Genomic DNA, 11247 nt, shown 5'->3' with positions numbered 1-11247 from the left:
TTTTTTTTTGTTCACAATTGTGAAGGACGGATATTCAGAATATGCGTTTACTTCACATGTAGCTTATTACCGCCCTCTTTTGGTTAGGAGATGACAAAACACTTCACAATTCTTTAAGCGGCATTTTAGTAAACTTTAGGAACACTAAGTAAAAAAAATGCAACCAAAAGGAAGAAAAATAACTAAACAGTTAGCTGAAAGTATAAGAAATCCTTTTATTTATTTTTTTCGGGTTGCAGCTTCTGTTGTGCCAAACATGTAAAACAAATAGAATAGGAATGGATAGACATGCATTAAATAAATACATTGGCCTACATTTATATAAATGTGCAAATATACGCATCATTTTATAACATCCGTTTTAATTTATTTGTATTTTTTTCACGATTAATTATTACATTGTGGATTTAATCAATTATTTAAATTTATTAAATGATTTTTTTTTACATTTATTAAAGATATTTGTTACAATTTTAGTAAGTGCAATATATATATAAACGTTTAATTGACAAATTGTTTTCACGCTGGATTGTGGGGCTCTGGGTTCTTGATTCTTTTAAATGTGGTTAAATGTAGATTAAAATGTTTAAATTCAGTGTTGCATCACTAAACAGCTCAATTTCAGCCAGTGCTACCAAATATTTTTGGTGTTTTGTGTTTTTTTGGTCAGCCACCCTTCAAAAGTCCTTGAAAACATAAAAGTTATAAATCAATTCACTGCAATAATTATTTTATCCCCAATTCAAACAGGACAGAGAACTTGGTGAGAAAACTCTGGGTAACAGTAAGAGGTTTCTTACAGTAATGACTTACTGATTTTGCCACATTTCTTAGATTTTTTTTTTTTAAAATCTGAACAGCCGTCAGTGCAGCACAGTGATATGAATGCAGGGTTTTATAATGTCTACAAACCAAAATACAGGCACAGCCACTAGTTCCAGATTTATAACAATTTATTTTTTTATTTATTTTAGAAAAAATGCATCAAATGAAAACAAAGCAGCAGAATATTAGAATACAAATATATTATAGCAGTTTTTTTTTTCTTCCTCAACATGACAGTAAAGCTGGATGTGCTTTCTGGACAGCTGCTTATCTAATCAATGTTTCTTTTCTTTATTTTTTTGGTTGCATAAAGTAGTTTTGCATATCTTTTAAAGACAGCACTTTTAGCTACGCCTGCCCTGCTACATTCATTAAAGATGCACCCTTTTTTTCCTGCTGGCTTGATCTTTAGAAGAAAACCAAAATTGCTAGTAAGTTTCCTTCGTTTTACGAGGTTTTTGCTTTGCTACAGTTAAAGTGTGATGCAGAAGTTCCTCTTGAACTTTTTCACATCACTGCCAGACTTCAATCTACTTATTGGGATTTCATGTGATAGACCAACACAAGGTAAGCTGAAGGAAAAATGATGCATGGCTTTAAAGTTGTTTTTTTGTTGTTGTTTTTTTCAAAAATAAAATGAAAAAAAGATTGTGGCATACTTTTGTATTTGTCCCTCTTTACTCTAAAACCCCAGAATAAAGTCAAGTGCAAATGTTTTCCCAAAGTATTGAATAAAGTTCCGTCCAATTTAATATCAGGAACAAATGAGTGGCAAGAACAAGCTGTGAGACTGAGTGTGTAAAGTCCTTCAATCAAAGATGTGACTCTGGAGGAGCTGCAGAGCTCTATAGCTCATATGGGAAAATATGTTGATGGTGGCCGATTATTAGTTGAACACCAGCAGTACAATATGTGTACAGCCAGAGCTGCAATTTTGATAAACGCTTACCCCCCATACTAGAATGGTCAGATTATTTAATTGTGGCCAGGCTTGAAATGTAATGTTCACAGACATTATCCATCCAGTCTGACTGAACCTGAGCTAATCGGCAAAGCAAAATGGGCAAAAAATGTTATTCTGTAGTCGTGCAAAGCCAGCAGAGCCACACTTGGAGCTGCAATTGCCGCAAAAAGATGGTTCAATAACTGAAGAAAAAAAAAAAGAAAAAAAACGCCGCTCTTTTCTTTTCAGATGTTTATTTGGCAAACATTCCTGTTCACCAAATCGATGAAGTTTGTGGTTGTAACACAACAAACCGCGAACGAGTTCGAAAGACATGAATACTTTTGCGAGACGCTGCACCTAAACGGGCTGGAGCTGTGGAAAGTTTGGGGCAGAGGGATGTTGCATAACTGCTGTCAGTCTGGAGACGCTGGGCGTCGCTCAGCTGCCATGCTCCTCCGGGTTTCGCCTGAGGGTCTCAATAGCCGCATGCCTTAATAGTCGTCTCCTCGGCTCACTACCTCCTTGCAGGTGGGCCTGAGGAGGATGGTGTGCTCGTACTGGGCGGTGTAGCTGCCCTTGATGTCGCACAGAGGCGGGTACGGGTCTATGATGCCGAGGTCGCACAGGTTCTTCAGCGCCATCAGGTACTTGCTCTCACCCAGGCGGTCCAGCCAGCGGCGGCAGAAAGCCAGCGTGCCGAAGTTCTCGTTGATCACGTTCAGCAGGTGTTTAGCCCTTGGTAGTCTGAAAAACAATGGAAAGTGTTGTGACATTTAAAACCACGGGTAAAATACAGGAAAAAAAAAAAAAAATGAACCATTTGAGAAGGTTAAACGCGAAGGTTGAACCTGATCGGCACGTGTCCAACGTTGAAGTTCTTCATGTAGTGAGAGCACTCCATGTCGTCGTGGACGGCGCCTCGTCCGGTGCTGCCGAACGTCTCAATGGCGTAGGCTTCACCTTCCTGAAAGGCAGCGAGAGAGGCACTCATTACCCTGCTGACACGACGTGAAAAATTGCCATGAAAACTTTAAAAAAAAAAGGGCAGGAACGAGAGGACGCAGGAACCGCAGAAAAACGGGGGGCTGAATGACAGAGTAAATTTGACTGAAACCTCCAGTTGTCAGAGCTGCTGATTTATTCACGTGAGGTGCAATAAGGACGGCAGAGACCCCTGGGCTTTGATTGGCTGCGTCTCGGTGACATTTTGTTACCGAGACGCAGCCTCGGGGTTGATGTCGGAGCCCCCCTCCTCCGCCCCCCGTGGTATTAGCTGATAACGCCACGCCGCCCTCTGTCGCTGCACCGATAATCAGTCAAAGTGCTCGCAGCCCCGCGGCACGCCCAGCTGCTACTCCACTCTCTGATCACAAAAGCGGGGGTAATGGCCCTGTTACACCGACACACTTCAGCTAAAAATACAATGTGCAAAAGGTGCCACATCAGCATCCGACCTCAGCCCCCCTCCCCCACTCCCTGTTCCTCTCCTCCTGCAGCCTTCAGGTAAAAAGCTCGACGCAGCAACTTGCCAATTAAAAACGCTTGCTTCTGTCCAAATGCAGCTGTTTACTGCAGCTGTGTTTAGAGGAGCCTCGGATTCTTTGTGTGGCAGAACTTGGCCTGTGTGCGGACTGTTGGGTTTTTCTGCGATACGCCGACACGACGTGGCGCACGGTCGGCGAGCTGGGAGGAAATTCACCCTTAAAAAGAGGAACTGTTGAAATTACAAATTTGAAGAGTTTTAATGCTTTGTAGAAGCATTAAAACTTTGCAACAATTGCAGCGGCAAATCTTGAGTCTATCTGTACATGTGGAGAGTTCATTTTTTTTCCCCAACTCCCCAATTTGATCTCTTCTTATGTTAAAAGGTTGAATAAATAAGTAATACTGAGATTAAATTCTGCATAGGGCTCTACTTAGTCCTCGCGATGTTAGCTGGGCTTGATTTCACTCAAGAATTTCATAGTGATTTGTAAAATAGCCAGAAATCCATGCATTGTTTTTCTTCCACTTTCCCCCAATGGATTAGATTTCAACATTTAAATAAGGGACTCCTTAAATACGAAATGAACAGAAACTTCTTTATCAAATGCTGGTATTTACTGGCATGTAGCAGGCTAAACGCTGTCCTTTTGTCAGTGCCAAAGGCAGTTTTCAACGAGAGTGAATCCTTTGGCAAGCCGTTCGATTAGAGATGTAAGATTAAAGTGCTGATGATGAGCGCGACTGCGGAGCAACAAAGTGGAGCGCCTCCCCCACACCTTTTTGTAGCACCAACCAGCCGAATCTTCATCCAATTACACTTAAAAATTAAAAAGGTTTATTTACAAGGTCAAACACCCAAAAAGTGCCTCATTTCAGCTGCTACTGCAGCAGCGTTTGGCTTCTTATGCGGCAGAGTTTAGGAACAAACACTTTTGCCAAAGACTTAATTTGAGTGCAAACCTCCATCCTGGTCGCCTCGCCACCTTTTACGATGGGAACAGTCTTCCCTGAGTGTATCCTGTACTGTCCAATCGAATGGCCGTTCAGGTTTCTGACTGGCTTCACTGCAGAGGAAACAAACAAACAAACAAAAAAAGCTTTCATTCACCCGTGCGTTCGCACCAGAGGCCGGCCGGGTCAGACAACGCAAAACGTGAGCCTCCTTTTTCACCTTGATACGTTTTTCCATCTATCTCAACTTCGTAAGACTCCATGACCTCCTGGATGGTCTCGCCGACGTCGCACAGGCGCACGTCGATTCCTGCACACTGGGACAGATCCAGAACTCCGGGTCAGCTGATATGTGCGTGAAATATATGTACTCTTACGACTGAAGGGTTTGTTTCATTTTAACCTCACGTAACGAGTTGAAGATAATAATTTTGGGTTTGCATAGCCATGATGAAATCATTCAGAATAGCTTCTCCTGTTGGATTTAAAAGCTGATTTGATACGTTTGAAAATGTAACCCTTATCAAGAAGCCAGAGAAACTCTTAAACGTTTCAGTTCTTAGCTCTGAAATAGAAAGTTTGTATCATTTTTTTTTAAGTCTTCCTTCTTCTGCTGTCATTCCACAAGGCTCTGCTCTTGGACGTCTCCTTTTCTGTTAGAGTAAGTGTCAAAAATGAAACCTGTCCTTTCCCAAAACCAACCAGGAGACGATAATATGCGTTATTCTGCTACCTCTCACTTGGATGGCTGCAGTGCTGCCCTCCCAGTTAAAAGTACGGCTTCCACTGCAGTAAAACACAGTCGATTGATTTTTAACTGGAAGCTCTCACCAACTTCGGCTTCCTGTTAAAAAAAAAATCTTCTTGTTTGTGTCCGTTTCTCCCTCTGAGCTGCTCCACTGATATGAAGCGTCTCGTTCCAACAAGTGGGCCAGATGCTTTAAATGATCCCAGACATATAAGTCGAGACGTAGCAATGTGTTTCTGCATGAACTGATCCTCTAATGCTGTGCAGCACTGTGGCCAGCTTTATTACTGCTTAAAATGTTTTACAAATAAAGTGGCATAATGTGACAGGGGACTAAGGTAACAAAGGTCCCTTTTATTCCAGTTTCTTTCAAACAATAATTACTTTTAAGGCGTTTTTCGTACAAATGTCCCAACGCTACCTTCTTCTCACATACAAAAGGACATGCCCCATTTACCCCCTGTGAATTACGCCGTTTGCATACAGAGCATTTTTCAGTTACATTTGCTCATATTTACCCAGCGACGTTTTTCCTCTGAATCAGCCTTTTGAAGCACGTTGTCAAGAGCACCGTGGCATTACGCTGGAGGTTAAATCGCAAACGAGCTCTATTTGGTTAAGTAAGAAGGTTTTTGTGACTATGCCTGGAAGTCGGGAACCATAGACTCTCATTAATTTAATTTATTGTATCTAAATTGTGTATCTTATTATAAAAGTGATTAAAAAAAAAAAAAGGTGGGGAGGAAAAAAAATGGCGTTACCCTGATGCCGGTGTTTGTCGCATCCCTCACAGCCTCCAGCAGTCTGTCGTACTTTGGATTGAAAGTGACGGTGAATGCGCAGTCTATGATTCGACCTGAAAGATGAAACGATTCAAAAGTTCGTTCTCACATCGCATGAAATGGTCACTTTGCTAAAATGTCAACATATGCTATTCTTTTCCTATTTTGTCCTCCATGTAGATTAGAATTTGTGGAGTGGGAAGAACAATTTGCATAATTACACTTAAAAAAAATAAAAATAAAGTAAATAAAAAGCTTAAAAGTGTGGCACGACTTCAGTCAATACCTTGCAGAGCCTGTCTGACCTTTCACCTTTCTCTGTAAGTGTTTCGGACCAGCCGTTTCCGCCAGCTGTGCACATCTGTAAGCTGTAACATTTTCCCCATTTTGCTTCGCTAAATACCTCTATGTTAGAATGGAGAGCCTATGTTTCAATTTATTTTAGGTCTGGACTTTGACTAGACCCTTTCAACACATGAATAAGGTTTTTATCCAAACCATGTGACGCTGGCTTTATGTCTAAGATGATTATCCAGCTGAAAGGTGAACCTCCACCTGGTTCCAAACCTTTTGTAGCCTCTGACATTCAGATCTTCACTCAACAGTGGATTTCTTGTTGCCTCTTTCAAACAATAATTACTTTAAAGGTGTAATTCGTAAAAAAAAAAGTCTCAACATTACCTTCTGTTCACATGTAGAAGAACATGTTTCATTTACCTCCATGTCAAACTTTTAAAAAGTTTTTGTATGTATAAACTTGTATCATTTTCCTGCCGCCTTGCAATCATATATTTTGTGCTGATGTATCAATTAAAATGTGGCGCTAGTGCTACAAAATGCTTTGGGTACAAACGACTAAAACTCACGGTAGTTAATCACAAAAGCTGCTTCTCACCGGAGTGAAACACTGAAGCCATTCCTCTTCTCTCACTGAGGATGAAACACACTGGCGTAGCTCGGAAGAGAGCGCCTACCGTTGATGTGCGTGCCAAAGTCGATCTTGCAGACGTCGTCGTAGCGCAGCACGGTCGGGTCTCCGGCGTTGGGGGTGTAGTGGGCAGCGCAGTGGTTGATGGAGCAGCCCGTCGGAAACGCCAGGCCGGCACTCAGCCCGTCCTCCTTGATGAGCCTCCTGGAGCAATCCTCCAGCTTCTCGCTGCCACAAACAGAGAGCAGCAAAAGACGGACGGTGAAGGACGAAGGACACGAACAGGCTTCGAAGAAAGCTCTGCGGCTCGTTTCTAACCAGATATCGATCATGGCCATCCCCGGTTTTATCCAGCTCCTGACGTAGGAGCGCACCTGTCGGTGGGCCTCGGCCGCCTGCCTGAAGTCGCTCCACATCTCCTCGTTGGCTCGGTCCATCGCCCGCTTCTCCTCGCTGGTGGTCCGCCACGCGGCGCTGCGCCTGGGGGGGGGGTTATGCAGTACTTATCATTTGCTGTCAAAGAGCAAAAGACACACTTTTGCAGATAGACATATTCAAGGTTCATGTGGGGACCTAAATAAAGAGAGAAAAAAAAAAAAGGCACTGCAGGAGACTTCTGGCCAAGTGTGGAGGTCACACACCCGTCTTTCGATGGGGGGTATTCACACTCCTCTCCCTTTGGAAAGTCCCCGTTGGGATATAGCTCACAAATAGGTACTGAGGGAGGGTCAGTCTGTCCCTTCGCTGTGGCCCAGATAGAGGAAAGTAGAAATGCAGGAAAGAAGAAGGATACAGGGCAGGAAAACAAGTTAATGACACTTCAGGACACAAATCCTGCTGTTAGAGGACGGCGTCTGCTGTCTCTTATATTGCTTATTGTTGTGGCATGCATGCTAAATGCACATTTTGTCACTTTAATTGGGATTTGTGTGATGTACCAACATATAATAGTGTAAAATCATGAAGTGAAAGGACGGTGGCCTGTGGTTTTCAACATTGTTTTTTTTTGCTAAATAATTTTCTTAAGGGTTTGCTTTGTGTCGGTGTTCAGAGCCCTGAGTAGATCTGCCTTTCTCTCTGACATAATTTTCTCCTCTAGATGCTTAAACGTTTCCCGATTCTTCTTTGCAAACAGACTTAACCCCAGGTAGGAAACAGAGCTCTGCAAACGTCAGTTTTCAAGTTCTTGCCACAGATTCTCAATTCGGCTTAGGTCTGGACTTTAACTGGGCCGTTCTATGAACATGGTTTCATTTTAAGCTTGCTGAGGCTCGCTGGAAGGTGACCCTTCGCCCCAGTATTTAACTGTTTTCCAGCCTTTTTTTCTTCTTCTTCTGTTTATTTCCATCTATCTTGACCAACTTCCCTGTCCCTGCATTCCCCCAGCACAATGCTGCCACCGCCGTGTCAAAAGCTTTCAAATAACTTCATTTTATTTGCCAGTATCAAAGTAAAGAGGGCTGATTAAACTTTCTACATTTATATTTACAGTGAATGTTGCCAACCACACATCCTTTCCCTTCCACTTCACAGTTGTACACAATTATGTTTTTGGACTGTAATACAAACTAAAGCTTAAGTGAAGAACTACATTAAAAAATTTTAGTTGTCACATGACAAAATGCAGATAAGTTTTGAGTGTTTGAGTAAGTTTGTCGACCGGTTGGTTGTAGACTGATTAATTTTGCAGCACCTTACCTCCTTTCTTCTTCTTCTTCTTCCTCTTCTTTTTGACAGCTGAGTTTTCCCCTTCATCGCCATCTGTTGAAGGCACCATTAGTTTGCGACACAACTATTAAAGCGAGGAAATATTATTGATGGACCCCCCCAACCCCCTCCATGCAGGCCCATTTCCGCTCAGAGATCAAACATCGCGCTGCAGACGAGGGCGGATGAGTCTCGCAGTGGCACTTCTACTACACTTTGAGCTCCAGCAGCACCACTGCTGCAGGTGAGGATGACTGTGGGAGATGAAGGCGATACCTTCCTCTGCATCCTCAGGCCTCTCCTTCTCCTCCAAGGTTTGCCGCTCCAGCTGCACTGCCACTTCGCCGACACCTCCGGCTTCTCCAGAGTCTCCCTCGGCTTCGTTTGTCCCTGCTGCAAAGTCACATACTGTTGTGCATCCATGTGCACACACATACACACACACACACACACACACGCACACACACAGGGTTGATTATTTGTGGTTCATCCCAAGAAAGTGTATCGGCTATGTTCTGAACTTGGCAGAGCTTGTGAATAATTCCTTCACTACACCTCAGTCTTTATCCTCAAGGGCATATGTATCTTGCAGCATTATGACATTAAGTGCTGTGGTATAAACATGGCTTATATATAATGCAGCAAAAGCACCTCAGCCTTTTTCTTCTTTTTTTTTGAAGGATTTGGTGCTTCATTCTTATAAATAAGTAGCCATAATGTGGTGACTTCTTTTCTTTTCTTTCTTGCATAATCTTCCTGCATTGAACTGTTGCTGCTCCCATTAAATGAAATCAAACTAAATTAATATGAAATCCCCTCGCTTTATACTTGCAGAACAACTTTGAAGCATTTTCTAGAAATCATTCTTTTTTTTTTTTTTAAACTGATTTGCAGCCTAAACGAAGAAGAAAAAAAAGAAAGAAAAATTCCCTCTGACAGGTTGGAAACTCTCCTATGTTTTACGCTCTTTTAGCCAGAGAGAAATAGAGAAGGGGGGCACATTTGCGCGCTGCAATCCCCCCCCCACCAAATCCCAACCCGCAACCCCGAAGATTACCAAAGTGATGCGCCTCACCTGGCCCGCTCGTCCGGCTCCTCTTCTTCTTCCTTCTCTTTTTCTTCACCGCTTCGCCGGCGTCCGCGTCCTCTCTTTCTTCGTCGTTCAAGTCGTCCCCATTGAGAAGTTGAGGCTCCACTTCGCGCTGTGGCTCCGGCTCCGCCATGATCAACGACTGAGAGAGGCGAAGTGACGCATAGTAAGGCTGCTGGGAGCCTCCAAGTGGTCAAAGCAGATAAAAAAAATTGAAAAAAAAAAGTCAGCGGACAGTAATGACTTATTAACGACCCTTTCACCTGGTGAGAATAGAGGGAGGAGATGCGTGTTTGTAGCTACCAATAAGAAAATTGCGGGGGTTTTTTTATTTGTTTGTTTTTTTAGCTTTTACAAAACAATATTTTGGGTCAAAACTGTAGTAGGTTTGCAACCAGAGCCGGCCACAGGCATAAGTGAACCACGCTGCTATTTCAGAACTGTTTCTTCCATCAGACTTGCCTTTAAGGGGTTAAAACCCACTGCAAATATATATTTATATTATTTTTTACTCCTTTATTATTATTATTATTATTATTATTATTATTATTATTATTATTATTATTTTCAATGAATGTGTGTTGGGGGGAACTTTATATATAGCTTAGGGGGTCAAATTAGGTGAGTTGCATTAATAGTTTAGGGTCTTTATGAGGATAAACAATATTCAAATATTTTAAAATTATGAAGTTATAGTTGATTTCTTTGGGAACAACATGGAGTTATTGGCTAGGAGGCATATTTAACCTTCCATGCATCAAATTGTTTCTGCTTATGTTATAGAACTACCTGTCAATTTATTGTAATTTGGATTAGTAAAATACATTTTCCTTGATGGATAGGGGACCAAAACTGGCTTCGGCCCAGTAGAATCACATCCTTGTAAATCCGGCCCTGTCTGATCCAGTGGGCGAGCGACCGCACACACGTAGAAGCCATAGAAAACTTGTTCAAGGTGCAGATCAGTGTTTATTCTTTTGGGTCTGAACTGGCCCATACTCAGACCTCCATTGATAGATTCTGTCCTCTAAAGCCCAGGAACACTACAGCTGCACATTGGTCATCAAGATTATCCTGGTCAAACTTGTTCAGATTCACATTCCGATCCAGACAACTTTATTCATTCCAACGGGCGATTCATTTATTGTATCTATCTGACACATTGTTTACGAAGACAGTCTGTTGGTTTTGACCTTGTTTTCAGCATTACAGTTCACTCTGTTTCAGATCTTGGCGACACTAGAAAGAGATTTTGACAACTAGTTCAGTATTTTTATTGAAGATAGAACTCTTTGTTTTATATGGAATGACTATTTGGCATTCACAAGTTTAGTTCATTTGGACCGAGATGACATGAGTTAAACGATAATGTTATGGTCAGCAGAGAATTGGATGGAAGGAACTGATCATCAGGCTTTGCATTTTGCTGAAAGGAATGAGGAACTGCTGACGCGACGTTCACGAATGACTGAATGTCGAAGAGGTTAAACTAACAGCGATGAGAATTTAAATTTTAAACCGAGAAATCGAGAAAAACTGAAAAACATTGACATTAGTAAATAACTACTTTTAAATGTAGTTAAAACATATTAACACTCAGTAGACTCATTGTTCCTGCTACTACAGTTCAATCATATGAACTGCATTTATGACATTTTGTGTGAATAACACTGAGTGAGTGAAATCCATAAAGTTCAAACTAAGAAAAAAAAACAGTGACGGGACTTCAGGTCAAACCCTGTTTTGGACCCCAGTTCAACGATAAGCCTGTCCCGGCTCAAATGC

General features: G+C 42.0%; 1 protein-coding gene across 1 annotated transcript; it reads right to left on the bottom strand.

The window, feature by feature from the left end:
* Positions 1-1448: 1448 nt before the first annotated feature.
* LOC103154897 (methionine aminopeptidase 2-like) lies at positions 1449-9752 on the bottom strand. Its single transcript, XM_007576354.2, has 11 exons — positions 9448-9752; positions 8649-8780; positions 8364-8426; positions 7307-7409; positions 6984-7145; positions 6712-6893; positions 5717-5811; positions 4428-4524; positions 4217-4320; positions 2620-2735; positions 1449-2515 (listed from the first exon to the last, which is right to left on the bottom strand). The coding sequence occupies exons 1-11, from the start codon at positions 9593-9595 to the stop codon at positions 2263-2265; spliced, it is 1455 nt and encodes a 484-aa protein (XP_007576416.1). The 5' UTR covers positions 9596-9752; the 3' UTR covers positions 1449-2262.
* Between the last annotated feature and the right edge of the window lie 1495 nt (positions 9753-11247).

This window comes from Poecilia formosa, unplaced genomic scaffold, assembly GCF_000485575.1.
Source record: "Poecilia formosa unplaced genomic scaffold, Poecilia_formosa-5.1.2 Scaffold405, whole genome shotgun sequence".
NCBI lineage: Eukaryota > Metazoa > Chordata > Actinopteri > Cyprinodontiformes > Poeciliidae > Poecilia > Poecilia formosa.
The sequence above is the reverse complement of the archived record's forward strand: the minus strand, read 5'-3'. Positions and strand labels throughout refer to the sequence as shown.